General features: G+C 40.3%; 1 protein-coding gene across 2 annotated transcripts in view; it reads left to right on the forward strand.

Annotated features, from left to right (window-relative positions):
* pappaa (pregnancy-associated plasma protein A, pappalysin 1a) overlaps positions 1 to 15,910 on the forward strand; it is a 132,059-nt gene extending 116,149 nt beyond the window's left edge. For both annotated transcript variants that reach the window (XM_058777729.1, XM_058777730.1), the window contains one exon: positions 13,986 to 15,910. In XM_058777729.1, coding sequence (XP_058633712.1) covers positions 13,986 to 14,090 — 105 coding nt within the window. In that variant the 3' untranslated portion in view covers positions 14,091 to 15,910. The remainder of the gene's footprint in view (positions 1 to 13,985) is intronic.
* The last annotated feature ends 1,279 nt before the right edge of the window (positions 15,911 to 17,189 follow it).

Raw genomic sequence — 17,189 nt, forward strand, 5'->3', positions numbered from 1 at the left:
TCATCACCAGGGACAGCCCCTTGCAAGGACTGCCGAGGCCCCGCAATAGCCTGGGCCTGCAGTCAAGACCAATTAATGGTCTAATTGTCACAGGAAGGTGGCACCACCAGCTCGGTAACAGCACACCAAGTACCCTTGTAAGGCTACAAGGCGCTGCTGAGACGGGCAGCCCAGGAAGGAGGGATTATCTGACCAGCTTGGGTCCACATCCATTGGGGGGACGGGAGGTGGATCCGGCTTTACACTGGCCATCTGCCAGTCGATTCCTTCTTCTCTGGGTCACACACACAGTGTTATTGGCCCTCCCATGTGCGAGGGCCTAACGCTGACACCGTGAATTATTGGTTATTCTAATTGCTAAAGTTCTATTATCATATAATATTAAATTATCATAAGATTATATTATAATGCTTGACTGACTGATACTAAGTGTCAGTAGATAAATAGTGTAGATTAATGTACAATGTTTTATAATAATAATTTATTCTTTTTAGTGTCCATTTCATTAATTTAATATTGGGGTCATCCAAAGTTATTTGACATTTGAACATTTTTAAAAAGTAACACAATAGTTACTTTCCCTGGTAATTAGTTACTTTTATAATGATGTAACTCAGTTACTAACTCAGTTACTATTTGTGAGAAGTAACTAGTAACTATACCTAATTACTTTTTCAAAGTAAAGTTCCCAACAATGCACCTACCCACTTGATGTATGCTGGCGAACTCATGTTCCCTCATCCATCGGTGGCGCATGGGGCAGATACCACGGACAAGGCACGGTGTGTGTTACAGGACATTTCACCTCCTACCACTGTGCCTTCCACTCCGATCAGCCACAGCAATCCTGCCCGAGGTATGTCGAAACTGGTACCCCTGAGTCCATTGGCAGGGTATCTGGATGCTTGGTTAAGCATCTCCAATCCCTCGCGATGGCTTCTCAAAACCATTCGACTCGGCTATGCGTTTCAGTTCGCCAGGCGCCTGCCCAAGTACAGAGGCATCCTGTTCACCTCGGTTCGAGGCGAGAATGCTTCTGTCCTTCAGGCTTCATTGTACCCAAGAAAGGTGAAGGGCTCAGACCGATCCTGAATTTGAGGGTTCTGAATCGGGACCTTCACAAGCTTCCGTTCAGAATGTTAACACACAAACACATATTAACATGTGCCAGAAATCAGGACTGGTTCGTGGCAATAGACCTGAAAGATGCGTACTTTCATGTCTCAATCCTACCAAGGCACAAACCGTTTCTTCGGTTTGCCTTCGAGGGACGAGCATATCAGTACAGAGTCTTTCCCTTCGGGCTATCCCTGTCTCCCCACGTCTTTACGAAAGTCACAGAAGCTGCCCTTGCCCCTGCCCATCTCAGGGAAGTGGGCATTCGCATTCTCAATTATCTCAACGACTGGCTAATTTTAGCTCACTCGCGGGAATTGGTTTGCACACACAGGGACATGGTCCTCGACCACCTAACCCGAATTGAACATCACACCGTCGTGTCGCCGTGCATTCAGCCCTTGGGAGGACATTTCTTTTCTACGGGCAGGAGTGCCCTTAGAGCAAGTGTCCGGACGCATTGTTGTTACAACAGATGCTTCCAAGATAAGCTGGGGCACCGTGTGCAACGGGCATGTAGCTTCAGGGGATGCAAAGTCAGGGAGGATGGAGAGCAGCTCCTGTTTGTGGCCCCTCATTGGCCCAACCGGTCCTGGTTCTCGGAACTCATGCTCATGACATTAGCTCCTCCCTGACAAATCCCCCTTCTTTCTCAGGGGAGGGGCACGATTTGGCATCCGTGCCCGGATCTCTGGAACCTTCATGTTTGGTCCCTGGACGCGACCAGGAGGAACTCAGAGACCTTTCACCAGCAATGGTGAATACCATTAGACAGGCTAGAGCCCCCTCGACGAGGTGGTTGTATAACCTGAAGTGGCGCATATTCGTAAATTTGTTTTCTTCCCAAGGGAGGACCCTCGGAGATGTGGTATTGGGCTCTGTGCTCTCCTTCCTCTAGGAAGGCCTGGACAGGCACCTGTCTGCCTCAACACTTAAAGTGTATGTGGCCGCTATTGCAGTGAACCACGACACGGTGGAAGGCCAATCGGTGGGGAAGCACGACCTGATTATCAGATTACTCAGAGGCGCCCGGAGGTTGAACCCTCCGAGGCCACGCCTCGTTCCCTCTTGGGATCTCACTATCGCCTTACAGGCTTTACAGGAAGATCCGTTTGAGCCCCTTCAGTCAGTTGAGTTCAGTGCCCTCTCTATGAAGACGGCCCTCCTGACCACGCTCATTTCAGTCAAGAGGGTGGAGGATCTCCAAGCCCTCTCCGTTAACGAATCATGCCTGGAGTTTGGGCCGGCAGACTCTCACGTTGTCCTGAGACCTCGGCCTGGATATGTGCCCAAGGTTCCCACCACTCCTTTCAGAGACCAGGTGGTAACATTGCAAGCTATTCCCTTTCAAGAAGGGGACCCCGACCCGTCTTTGTTGTGCCCAGTGCGAGCCCTACGCACATACTTACATCACACTCAGAGTTTCAGATGTTCTGAACAGCTCTTTATCTGCTTTGGAGGACAGCAGAAGGGGAGGGCTGTCTCTAGACAAAGGATTTCCCACTGGATTGTGGATGCAATCCTAACGGCCTATCGGGTCAAAGGCCTACCCTGCCCTTTGGGATTGAGGGCTCATTCTACCAGGGGCATGGCTGCTTCAGCAGCCTTGGCGAATGGGGCCTCTCTAGCAGATATCTGTAGAGCTGCAGGTTGGGCTACACCTAATACATTTGCTAGATATTATAATCTACGAATGGAACCAGTTTCTTCTAGAGTCCTGAACGTCAGTTCTTTGACTCAAGAGACTGGTAGGGTATAGAGCTTGCTGCCAGCGCTACTCCTCACAGGGTGGTTATGCACTTATTCAGTCCAGCTCAAGTTTCTTTTATGAACTATGGACTACCTTTCCATCGTATAGCACCCATTTATTCTATTAGAACCCATTACGAGGTAAGTCCCCTTGAGTGAACTCTCGTATTGGGTTAGTGCTCCACAGGTAGCGGCTCCTCGTGCAGCCCCTTGTGTGTATTCTCCACTGAGTAACCCCCGAGTTTCAGTGTTCTCCTAGACAGAAATTTAATCTGTCAACAGGTTCTGAGTTTTGGTAGTTCTCCCCTTACGCGGAGCCCACCTAGGTGGTACTCCCTCTGTAAGTCCATAGGTGGATCTTCACATGTTACCTCCCCATCGGGTAGGATGTGATTTCCGTAGTGCCTTTCCCCCATGGGGGAATAGTCACTGTCCCAACATTCACCACCAAGACTTTTCAGCTGAATATATAATGGTAAGTATTACTGTAGGGAAAAGGCTCCGGCTGAGGGGACCTTTGCCTTTATGGCGACTCTCCTGGATGTTGGAGAGTGAGATCTTAAGTCTTGGGCATTGGAAGGTTACGAGGAGGAGAGGTGCATTTGGTCATGGCATGCTGGCTTGTCAACATCTGAGCCCCCGTGGACTCGTGACGCAGTTCGGCAGTTGTGGTGTTTACTATAGGGACCCCTAGTGTCGTAGACACAACGTAGAAGTGAACGACAGAAGGGGAACGTATGGTAACCCTCGTTCCCTGATGGAGGGAATGGAGACGCTGTGTCCTTCTTGCCACAACCCCGAACTGCCTCTGAATGGGTTGAGACACTTCACAGAACGAGTGAGCAGATGCCACGCTAGCCTATTTATACCCGGATATCCGGGTGTGGTCAACTATGCAAATTCTGCACACCCAATTTCATTGGCCTTTTCTCAAATATGTCAGAGGTGTTTGGGCTCCCAAGAGCGACCCCTAGTGTCATACACTCGACACAACGTCTCCGTTCCCTCCATCAGGGAACGAGGGTTACCATACGTAACCAGACGTTTTTACCTTTTCCACAACCTCCTGAATGTGTTTTAAACCCTCCTTCACAATCAGGTTTATAGTGTGGGCACCTTCTGAACTGCTGCTTCAATGTTGCTTGCATTATCAGATACACATGCAATAATTTTATCATCAGTAAGTCCTTAACAATGTAGAAGGGTTGCAAATCAAGAGCAATCATTTTCACAAGCTTTTCATCCACTTTGCTCTGTTTGACAGTCAGTTGGCTGTTTAACGTAGCACTTCATAGAATGTTGTTGGCTGCTTTGCACATTTGTCCCTGCTACAGATCTGGGTATAGGTTGGACTGAGGCTGCAGTCCCAGCAGTGTCACCACAGACTGAAAGTGAGTTATCTAGATCGGGTTGCCTTACTTGAGTAAGCAGGGCAGTTGGGTGTTTTGTTTGTAGGTGCCGTCTAAACTTTGATGTGGATCCTCTTGAGCCTGAATATACATTAGTTTGCATTTTGCTTTGATTGGTCCTGTTTCTTCAAAGTGGGTCCAAATGTTGATTTGATTTGCTTCACTGACTTTAACTTTGTTTCAGAACGAAATATAAATGCACATTTATCCACTTTTTCTTTTATTTAAAAATGAATATTATGAATATTTAGGCTAAAGTTGTCAATTTAACTTGATATTTGTTGTAGGCAGTCAGAGAGTTGAAATGCAAAGTTGAAAGTTAGCTTTTCAGTCATATCTGACTCTAATTGAACCATAGCCATGTACACTACTCGTAGTGTAGTCGTGTCTGACATGAAGGATCAGCGAATGAAACTGTTACCACAGATATCATTAACTTAAGTGAATGAAAGGCAATAATCAGCAATAAGCATTTACACAAATATCTTTATTTTGTTTAGTTTGATGCATCATTGTTTGATGATGTAAGGAACCGATTAAATGTTTTTTTTAATTTTTTAAACCAGTTCATTGAATCTAACTGTCCGAAAGAAACAGTTTATGGAAATGAATCAGACTTGGCATCACTACGAAACTGTACTAACATGGTCAAACCTCTATCACTGTGGAAATGATCGTGGACTTCCGGAGAAACCCCCTGCTCTCCCCCCACTCACCATCATGAACTGCACTGTGACTGCAGTGGAGTCATTCAGATTCCTGGGCACCACAATTTCTCAGGACCTGAAGTGGGACAATCACATTGAGTCTATTGTGAAAAAGGCCCAGCAGAGGCTGTACTTCCTTCGCCAGCTGAGGAAGTTCAACCTGTCACAGGAGCTGCTGAAACAGTTCTACTCCGCCATCATTGAATCTGTCCTCTGCACGTCAATAACTGTCTGTTTCAGATCAGCTACCAAAATCTCACTTGAATCATTGGTACAACCCTCCCCACTCTCCAAGAACTTATCCAGAGTGAGCAAAAGGGCTGGCAAAATCACTCTGGACCCCTCACATCCAGCACACTCCCTCTTTAAGCTGTTGCCGTCTGGTTGACGCTACAGAGCTCTGAGCACCAGAACGACCAGGCACAGGAACAGTTTCTTCCCTCAGGCAATCCATCTCATGAACACTTGACAATAAACGTGGAACACACAACACTATTATACATTATTTATTTATCATCATTTCAACCCCATTGGTTCAAAAATATATAGGACTGTAGTTAATTACGCCATGAATCAATTCAAAATCCAAAATTAAAGTTTGTTTACATAATGTATGTGTGTGTATAGTGTATAGTTAAATGTATATATAAATATACACACATACCATAGTTGGCTAACGATGATTTCGGTAAACACACTCCTGACTGATTCAGTGAAGGATTCATTAGACTGATTCAAATCAGTAAATTGAGTGTAAATAAGTCATTTGTTCATTAATTACACTACAATGGTGCTGTGTTGTTTTTTCTTGAATGGTGCTTCAGCTCAAGAGAAACACTGTAATAACCGTGAGAGAAGCAGTGTCCAAAACCTGTTTATTTACTTATCCTCTTTTCTTTCTAAACGTATACTGTATTTATTTATTATTTGATTCTTCACCTGGCTCTTTTCGTTTAATGACATTTCACAGAATGAACGTGATTTTTGGTCTTCATGGCTATGCACCTAAACAATTTATAAATTTAAAAATAAAAAAAAAGACAAATTCAGAACAATTATTTTACCTTATGTGTTATTGTTGACTCAGCAAGACACTTGGTCATGTTCTTGTTGCCAGCAAAAGTGTTGCCAGCAATGCCTGCAGTGAGGTCTGTCTCTCTTTGGGTGATCCTCTCGTTGGCCATGATGACCCCAATGCAAAGGAATCCAAGGCACTTCCCTGCTGCTTGTGTGTTTGTTTCCCTTCCTTATCGCACCCTGTCATGCTCACTTTATCCTAGCTCTCGTCGTGTTCTCTGAAAGGTTTGCGTATTAAGACGTTCGGGATGACTGGCTGTGTATGATTTCTGTCAGGGACTTTGAAGGTGCGAGTCAAACTGCATCTCAGGTCACCGCAGGATGCTTTACTAATCACTACAAGCTGTTGGCATGATGAAGGAGGCCAGTGGGCATATTAGGGCAAAGAAAGAGAGATCCTTCACTTTTCTTTACAAGAAATTCCTTTCTGGCAGAGGATTTAGTAAATTTTAAGCTCACAAGGTCAGTGATGTAGAAAGACTAAACTGGTTAGCTGATCAGATTAACCTCACTGATGACTTTCACTTTTGATCATATGAAAGGTTAGAGATTTCAACAAATCCCATAGCAATCAAACTTTGGCACATAGCTTGTCATGCTTTTTTTTTTTTTTTTTTTTGGCTGTTGTTATATGCAGCTCAATAAAGTTTTGTTTTATCTGCAAACACTGGATACTGTGATTGTTAAATTATGTGTACACAGGTGTAGAAATGTAATTCTTCTCCAAAAAAAAAAAAAAAGTCCCAACAGTAATGCACTTCAGTCATTTGTTTTTGGACCATCAGTTACGCGGTGCTTCAGATCTAGAAGTTGCAATTGCTAGTGACTTCAAAAAGTCAAGAACTCTTTAGGAAATGTTAGCATACTCACTGTATTCAAGGAGAAGAAAAATTCAGAACGACTAGGTAAATATCTAGATGGATACAGTATGTTGTTTTTCTTCAGCACTATTCTGTTTAAAGCTTTAATGAGAATAAGTAGAAAGGGTCTGCAGTTTTATAGTCTAATTTGAAAGAATCTGTTTTGGATCACAAAAGAGTTGTTTTTGTAGAAAACTAAAACTTTTATTAAACAAATGACCTAAAACAACCTAACAAGACTAAAAAGCTATGAAGCCATTGATCTAGCCGTTTGTACTATGTTTACTGTTCATTTTTTAAACTGAAGACATGAAGTCTAGAAGTGTAACCCATTAGAATTTTTTAGGAAGTTTCAAATGTTTCCTTTTTTTTTTTTTTTTTTTTTACAAATTGGCTTGTATTGTATAAATGGTTTGGTTTAAAATCTTCACTTTTTTTTTTTTTTTTTTTCCAAGTCCTAAAGTTTTCTGTTGATCTCTAGGTTTAAATGAGCAGACCCCAGATGTTCATTGGAGTCTTTAGACTATGTAAAATACATCTCTTACATTTAAATGGCTCAACCAGTGTCATTAAAATAATCAAACCACCAAATTCAGAGTCTCATTGGCCTTTTTAGAAATCTGAGGGACAACCCGAAGTCAGTAGGCTCTTGTTAGCATTCTCCACACCCAATTCCGTGCCAAGGTAATAAATGGAAGGGGGGAACTCCTCCGGGGGCCGACCCGCAGTTGTGGCGGTAGCAAATGTGTGTCTCTTACGTTTTTTATAAGACGTAATTATCAACGCATGTTGGTTTTGCCCTGCAAAGTTTATGGCTATGAAACCACATCTCCAAATGAGCTTTTCAGTTTTCCAAATTCTTTCCTTTAATCTTGGCTGTTTTAGGGAAAAGTGGCAATGAAGTGCCAACCGTGCAAGATTGGGGCAAGATTGCTGTTTCTGCAGCAAAAAAATGAGGGTGAGAGAGTTTTTCGAGACTTTCACAACAAGGTTTCCCCTACCGAGGTTGAGACTGAAGGCTGTACCTCCCATGACTCCACTTCCACAGGTTTAATGGCCTGAGCACACGAGTGCAGTTTGGGCTGAAGGAAAGCATGCAAATGTCATGGATACATCATCAAGACCAATATTAATAATCAGAATAAGCTATTTTTATTACTAAAGTCTATTTTACAAGGTATGCAACAACTTAATAATAACATTAATAAAGATTATGTGGCCATTGATCAGTTAATTGCAGGGGCATAAGAATGACCTGAAAAGTAGAGGAAGCAGCATTTTATAAACATGAATATTCATATTTACAAGACTACTGCTTACTATGGTAGACATTTTTTTTTTTTGTAAATGTACATACTATGTCATACTGCAGTAATAACAATAACTAGGTAATAACTAGGTACTTACTGAAAGATAACCTTAACTCAAGTCCATGTCATTACCTTATATCACTCAGTACTTTCTTGGGTAATACACTGTAGAACAGTGTTTTCAAACTTTTTTAGAGCGACTTCTTTTTAAAGGGGAACCATTTTTACAAGATGTAAAATAAGTCTCTGATGTACCCAGAGCGTATATGTGACGTTTTAGCTCAATATACCCCACAGATAAATTTTTATAGCTTGTTAAAATTGCCACTTTTAGGGTATGATCCAAAATGCGCTGAATTTGAGTATGTTGCTTTAAATGCGAATGAGCTGTTGCTCCCGAAGAAGAGGGCGGAGCTTCAAGAGCTCAAGCTCTGGCATTAGCAGTGCTAGCCTTTGCAAATAAACACTCCACTGTTAGTAAAAGCCTGTTATCTTTACAGAAAACATACTCGGTCTCAAAGTCAGTCATCTGATTATACTGTGCATAATAAATTTGCGTTCATGAATTACACAGATGGCGGGATAAAAATAACAACATAGCTGGTCTCATGCTGTCACGTGCAAGTCCCACTTATGATTATGAGCTTGACACATTGCTTTGATATGCAACTTTTAACTACCACATTTCTATTCACGATCATTCTGGCAGCACGTGAAGGCAGCATCAATTAGCCATACAGAGTGCCAGGAAGCGCTTTCAGAAAGGCAATTTGGAAAACAAACGCATGATACTTACTTTGTCTGGAGCTAACGTTCGTGGACGAACCATGGGTATTGATTCCTAAACAATTAGGGCATTTTACAGATTTTTTCCAGGGATATTTCCTTCGAAAATGAAAGTTAACCACAGTGTCCTCGGCTCAGATCGGGGGAGATTATGGTGACTCCTATGTTCATTAGTGAATCCCAAAACACAACACTTGTAATGCCTCTTTGGCGCTGACATTGTATATATCTCCAGTAATGGCGGACTGCAGCTTCTCTCTCAGGGCTGTGTGTATGCTAATAGGGCAGAGAGCTTCACAAATGGGCGGGACTTTTTCCCCTCGGTGACATGAACAGAAGGTGAATCTGAAACAGCTCGTTTGGAGAGAATGTTCATGATTTATTGGATTTATAAAAAAATGAGTTGGTGGATTTTTAACATTATAGGTTGGTTGTTTTCACACATTGCGGCCACACAACTGTGTTGAAACACCTTATAAAAGTGATTTTTGCATGATAGATGCCCTTTAAATTGACACAACCCATATATACAACCATTTACATGCAATCAAGTCACATACAGTACCGGTGTGTAGTCACATGGAGGAGCTTCAGAAGAATAAAAGGAGGAGTAATGACAGTCAGTGTTGCCAAGTCAGCAGTTTTAGTGTGGAATTGGGCTACTTTTACACTGTTGCTGTGGGTTAAAGCTATCACCCTGAAATAAAATTTCAGTCGCGGTAAAAACGATGATTGGGATAGTTTTGGACTACTTTTGTTAAGCAATTGGGCTGCTTTTGTTTTGCAGACCTGGCAACCATTGAAATGTGAGAGAGGACCAGACCTGGGACATTACACTATGATATTGTTTACATTTATGCAGGTTTGAAAACCTGTGAGCCTAAAGCATTTAGCTGATGGTATTTGTAAATTGTTGTAATTTAGAATTTGGAGTGATTTTAGCTATATACAGGGCCAACCCAAACCCTCTTTTGGCATTAAAAAACTACTGTTAGGATTTACTAAAGACACAGTGAAATATTAGTGCTGAAAAGGCATGGACACAGTTATTTTTGTGGCTGACGTTATTGCATATGCATTTGTAGAATTGTCCCTTTCAGATGCAAAACTTATGGGAGAAGAGTATTTAAGTGAAATGCAACCTGATCTCATAAGGTTTGCAGTAGTCAATTTTCTGGTAACTGCACCATTTTTTACCGCCCAAAAAAGCATGTCTTAAACCCAACATTAATTTGTGCTGTTCTTGTTAGATTGTGTTGGTCATTTGGAAATGAGCTAGCTGTGTCTGTCTTATTTAATGTGTACACTGTCAGTAGATCAAGCACAGAACTTTCCACCCCCATCGGCACCTTTATGGGATTGTGCACTCACGCTAATTTGCCCTGTTTAGTAAATATGGCTCTTAATGTTGTAAATATTATTTCTACCATTGTTAGAAATTACTTTGTGAATATATTTAAAGTCTTTGAGTGTACTCAACTTGAGATTGTAGTGCAAACCGAATGAAACTCTTATTTCTTATTTTATAGAGAAATAATCTTAAAACAACTTCTCAAACAGTAAATAAATAACGTTTAAATAAATTTACATTTTGACGTGATGTATGCATCTGAACCTCAGTGCAGACCAGCATTATGCTGTGTTAAGTTTTGAAGCACTATGTCTACGCCCCGATCCCTATCCCCTTGATACTATTTCCCTTCAACTGCAATCTGACACATGCGTGCACTCTGCAGAGCTGGGGGGTCGTGTGCTATGACGTACATGATCTGTCAGGGAACGTGTGTGTGTGTGTGTGTGTGTTCTGGCCTGGCCTCTGCCCCATGCTGACATTCCCAGCCACCATCGATGAGCCCCAGATGTGGCAGCTGGTTCAGCCACCCTAAGGGTCAAGGGCAGAGGAAACCATGTCAAATTTGCCACCCACATCTTAGTCCAATGGTGAGATAAGGAGAGAATGCAAGAACTTGAACTGTGAAAGTTTGCAAGTCTTGCAAACAAGAACTATGAAAGTTTGCATGTCGTGAGATTGGAGAAAAGGAAAGGGGATATTTGAGAAATGGTTAAGTAAAGTGTGCACCTTCATGGGGAGGTCAATAACAATTGCCTGCTGAAAAAAAAGCAACCTTAGTTGCCATCCCAGTCTTAAAGAACTGGTTAGGTTGGTCTGTTTGATGGTTTTACAGGGTTTGGGGGCACTTGTTAGCTGGTCAGGATGGAAAAACAGCCTGATCAGTAAACCACCGTAGGGTGTATTTTTTTTTCCAGCAAGGTTAGCAAAAGCCAGAAAAATGTATGTGTTCAGACGAGAGGGAAGGCATACGGTTGGACAGGAAATGCCATGCAGGGCAATGACGGCTGGTTTTGATATGTGTCCGGTTCATGCTTGTAAAGGCTTCACAGGTAAGTAGCTCTGGAAAGACTAACTCTTTCTCACACAAACATGTTTTGTTTTAATTACTTCATAATAAATTTCCGTCTGGAGAGCTGCACTCTCACACTACAAAAGCTAGTTCTTCATCAGTATTGTTCTCATTAGCCAGCAAGCAACATATCTATACATCCTTACATTTGTTTTAGAAGTGCAAACTGTGTGGAAGAATAAGTCTAGGTTTGTTACCATTAATAATGAACTAATAGTAAATTAATAAAATATAAATATTATATGAAAAACATATACTTTAAAAGAGAAATACTGCCTTTTGGACTAACTGAAATAAAGTTTAAGTACATACATTTATAAATGAATGAATGAGTGAAAGGTATATAGGAATATAAAAAAATACAGAAGCATAAAATTTCTGAAACTTAAAGTAAACTAATTAGTTAAAATACAACTGAAAATCTAAAAAATCATATTAAAAATATTAATTGATATTATGAGAGTATATACATGATACTAAATTAAGGTAACACTTTATTTTAGGGTCTCTTAACTAGTTGCTTATTAGCATGCATATTACTAGAATATTAGCCATTTATTAGTAGTAATTAAGCACATATTAATGTTTATTCTACCTGACCTTATTCTACGTCCATAATTCTACCCAATACCTAAATTTAACAACTACCTTACTAACTATTAATAAGCAGCAAATTAGGAATGTATTGAGGAAAAGTCGTAGTCAATAGTGAATAAGTGTTCCCTATTCTAAAGTGTTACCTAAATTAATACAAATTAAGAAGACTACTTTGTTAGATGTGTGCCTAAATTTAATCCAAGATATGTTCTTTAAAGTAGTTTATGATATTGATAATAGTTTAAAGATTAAGTAAATTTGCCTTTCTTTTAGGGATGTTATTATTATTATTATTATTATTAATAGTATTTAAATTTTTCTAAAAAAACAAGACAACCTTACTGAAAAAACAAAACAAAACAAAACAAACAAACAAAAAAACTCTTCTAAATGTTAATTCAATTATATGATTAAACCACTGTTTGTTTATTTGTTCATTTATTTAGTTATTTTAATTGGGTAATACGTAGATATTGCCATTGTTTCTGATTTCAAATAGTACATTATTATGCAGCTCTCTGGAATAATTTATTCTGATTATAATATTCTAATATTCACTGTTGTCCAAGTAAAAACTGTACATCAGTCCACTCCTCCAGGTAACTGAAGTTTTAAGTCTCTCGTATTACACTACAGACTCGCTTTCTCTTGTTTCATAAAAATGCAAACAGCACCATTTTCCATTTGTCGAATGTAGTGAAGATGACTGCAGTGTAATTAAATATTATTGCAATATTAGTTTCAGTGTTCATCTTCTACCCAGGGCAATTGTTTTGTACACTGTGGTGGACTGTTTTTTTCATTGAAGAAGCTTTAAGATAATTTGTATAATAGCAGTACTTCACGTACCTTACTGCAATTATCGTTACTCTAATTCTAAGCATAATCACATTAACTTAATCACAATATTCTGTTTACATGAGTTTAATTGCCTACTCGCATTATGAACGTGAAACATGTCTGCAATATTCAAGGGAATCAACCTGATTTCAGCCAATTTCATACTGAAGTGCCTCCACTTTGGCCTTGACTCAAACCCTCATCTGTTTTTAGGTACAAAAAGGCAGGATATTACTCCATAATCGATGCTATGAATTAGAAAGTCCACTTTGTTGTGCACCAAGATAAATTCGCATATGAATTCACGTCATGAACAAATCAGTCTGTTCAGCCGCTGAGGCTAAGACAAATGGTTCCGTGAATGCGCAAATGTGAACTGCACATATGGTCCTAGTTTTGAGCGACTGGAGATGCATTTTATCCAGAAAAGCAGCTGAGGCCTGTCCCAAGGGAGGCCGCAATGCAGCAGCTGGTGTCAGTGACGCACTGCCAACATTCAATTGTGACGTCAAATGCCAAACAACATTCAAATTCTATTTTCAATCCCTCCAAGGGGCTCATCAATTTTTCAAGTCAGTGCCAAGTCCAGACGTCTTGACCAATGATGCAAGCTGTCATTACACTGTTAAAAATAAAGGATATTTGTTGGCATCGATAGTTCCAGAGCCTTAAACATCCATAAACCTTCCCATCCCACAAATAGTGGAAAAAAAGTTCTTCAGATTATTAAAATGTTCTTCACATGAAGAAAAAATAACATAATTCTATTAAGAAATATTCATTGGACGGTTCTTTGGGGAACTAAAAATGGTTGTTTTATGAAACGGGTGTCTGGAGAGCCAATATCCTGCAAAGTTTAGCTTCAACCAGCTCCAACACACTTGCCTGGAATATTCTAGTAAGTCTGATTCTAGTAAATCTTAATTAGCTGATTCATGTGTTTTTAATAAGGTTTGAATCTGAACTCTGCAAGTCAGTGGCCTTCAAGAAACTGGACACCCCTGTTTCAATGGCATCACTGTGAAAACCCCATCTGGGATCTTTATTTTAAGAGTCTACTCTGAACCTTTTGGTTTATATGTTTTAACATGTGCTTCTTTTCTCCTTCAAGGTGATTCCGTTCCCCATGTCTTGTGACATTCGAAAAGAGTGCGCTTGCCGGGACCCCAACACCTTGGAGAACCGAAAGGGAGAGCACTTGCACTCACTTGGTTAACATGCTCCACCAAGCCGGTGCGCAGACTGGGACAGGATGAGATCTTCTTCCCAGAAATGCTGCTGCTTCACAGTTGTACCTCTGTATAGCTGTTCATCATTTCCAAGTCCGAGTCTACCTGTTATCTCTTACACTATGTTTGGAAAAGGATCCCAATGTCAAGACCCCACAAAGGACCAAAGCTGATTTATGTATGCCATCTGTAGATCACTCACAACCCCTTTAAAAATGAAAGCAAGGCATCTCAAGGGAACCATATTGATTAGACCAAAGTCAGAAAAAGAAGAAACACACTCTCAGAATCGTTTAGGGGACTTGATTTGTTTTAGTTTGTCTTGGATGTGACTTCAGTCGTCCCAGGAAGGTGGTGCATGGCGTTTCTGCCCTCGTCCGTGTCGCGTGTCCCTATAGAAGCAGACTGGGTCCCAAAACAAGGACCGTACGGTTGGCTAGACAGCAATCGCATGATCGTGGGTTGTTTTTAAAGACTAATCAGTGATTATTTTAATGTTCCTGAAATTATACAAATCTGTCAAATATAAATGCGCAATGGGGAAGAGCTGCAGGTCTTGTCGCACACTATTTATATTCTGTTATGAAATAATTGCGAATTGAGGTTTCTTTAAAGTGCACACCGATAGATCCGTGCATAAATACGGTGAGAATGAATTGGTTTCTTTAGCATGGCTGCTGTTGTTGCTGCTACGATTGCTGCTAATTAGTCAAACAACAGACAACAGGAATATGCAGGCCATGATTTAGTGTGTCATCAGTCTGCCTTAATACTTACCTCTGATCAATATAACCATCCATGACCGAAGACCTCCCATTACAGCTCCAGGCCAGTGCTCAATTGTAACTCGTCTGGTCCGAATGCAAAATAGACACAAATTCCTGAATGTAGAGGCCATTGTCATAAACCTTTATTTAACGGAAATGCTTAGGTCATCCAAAATCTGAAGATTCTAACATTTACAGTACTCACCCTCATTTTTTTTTTTTTTTTCGTAAAATGAGCACCTCATGTCCAAAAAAATGACAGTTCAGTTTAAACAAAAAAAACAAAGTATTAAATATGAGTCTTCTGAAGCCATACAGGTCTTGTGTGATGAAGAGATTGAAATTAAAGTGAATATTCGCAGAAAATCTTTCCATCTGCTGCAGATCTTGCATGTCATTCTCCACTCTCTGGTTTCAACACACATGAGAACCAATGACATCAAAGCATGGTGTGATGTCCAAAGGTGCCATATTTCAGTCTGACCGCAAACATGGAAGGTATTTGTGAGCTCTGATGGAGGGGAAAATTTCCAGCAACTAAAAACAGATTAACCTTTGGTCTGTTCCTCACACAAACCCATCAGCTTCAGAAGACTGCATGAAAACTATGGACTGCTGCTGTGGTACTTCTGCGGTGCTTTGCATTATTAAATTGACCAAGATTATGTAATATGAATGATGACGACAAATGGAGGCTCTTACACACTCTTTTTGATCTCAGTGAATCTGCTGCCAGTCAAAAACGTTTCAAAGGTAACTTACCGCACATGTGCCAACTTTTTAACCACTTGTATGTGTTTTTGCCAAAAAAAAAAGAAAAGCTTCATGGTAATCAGAATTACTTTATATATACAAAATTTTAATCAGATTTCAAAATCAGAAAGGAAAAGTGAGAAAAGGAAAATCACTTTAATGATTATTACTTTAAGGGATAGTTTACCCAAAAATGTGCTGAAAGTTTACTCGCCCTCAGGCCATCCAAGATGTAGATGAGTTGGCTTCTTCATCAGATTTGAAGAAATGTAGCATTCCATCACTTGCTCACCAATGAATCCTCTGCACTGAATGGGTGCCGTCAGAATGCAAGTCCAAACAGCTGATAAAAACATCACAACAATCCACAAGTAAACTACACCACTCCAGTCCATCAAATAAGATTTGTGCAGTGAATAACAGCTCATTATTAAGAGGTTTTGACTACAAACCATTGGTTTCATCTAACATATAAACATATGTCTTTGGTAAAAACAAAAATCATCTGGTCTAAATAAGGTGAGAAATGTGCACAGATTAAGCACTGTTTACAACTGAAAATGTCCAAAACAGTACTAAAATGTGGGTGGATTTTCCCATCACAACAGGTGATGGACTTTTCACTGGAGGAAGCATTATTATAGTTTATGGACGGATACAGGCAGTCAGTTATGGATTATGGACTTGTTTTAACCAGAAGCAATGGTAGAAAGTTAAAACATCTTAATGATGGATTTGTTTCTTACAAGTATGCAGCTTTTGGCTTCACAAGATGTTAATTGTTGGACTGCCATGTGGATTACTTGTGGATTATTATGATGTTTTTATCAGCTCTTTGGACTCTCATTCTGACGGCACCCATTCACTGCAGAGGATCCATTGGTGAGCAAATGATGGAATGCTACATTTCTCCAAATCTATTTAGATGAAAAAACAAAGCCATCTACATGGCCTAAGGGGGAATAAAATTTCAGCAAATTTTCATTTTGGGGGTAACTATTCCTTTAATGCATATCAAATTGAACTTAAGCAGCCTCTATATATATATAATTTATTTGTTCTTTTGTGAAATATTTGGCTACCAACTGTGAACTTCTTCAAGCAAACCTCGTCCCCTTATGGCCTTAAAAATATTTTAACTAGTTTCTCACTAATGTCTGAAAATCCAGGTTTGACTCTCTGTATCAGGTGTGTTAAACCTGCTTCTGGAGTGCCATCATCCTGAAGACTGTAGTTAGTTAATTAGGATTGTAGCTAAACTCTTTTGGAAGAGCTGAATTTAACCCCCTTGGTCTATAGTGATGTCCCCTTACATCGGCTGTTCGTTGAAAATATCACAAGCCATAATACTGAAGCACATCGTAAAAAAATAAGTATAATGTTACTGTGGTACTCACCTGCTGAAGAGTTTGCCAGGTGCAAAAAATCACGCTTATGCAGAAAAAAAGGGATCACAAAACATTTCTGATAAGATTTGTCGTCTTCTCCTTGAAGTTATTAATTTAGTGCAATCAGGCCAAGGCTAAGGAAAATGGCTCCTTGGACATCGACTGTTTTATTGGCATG

The sequence above is a fragment of the Onychostoma macrolepis genome, chromosome 05, assembly GCF_012432095.1.
Source record: "Onychostoma macrolepis isolate SWU-2019 chromosome 05, ASM1243209v1, whole genome shotgun sequence".
Taxonomy (NCBI): Eukaryota; Metazoa; Chordata; class Actinopteri; order Cypriniformes; family Cyprinidae; genus Onychostoma; species Onychostoma macrolepis.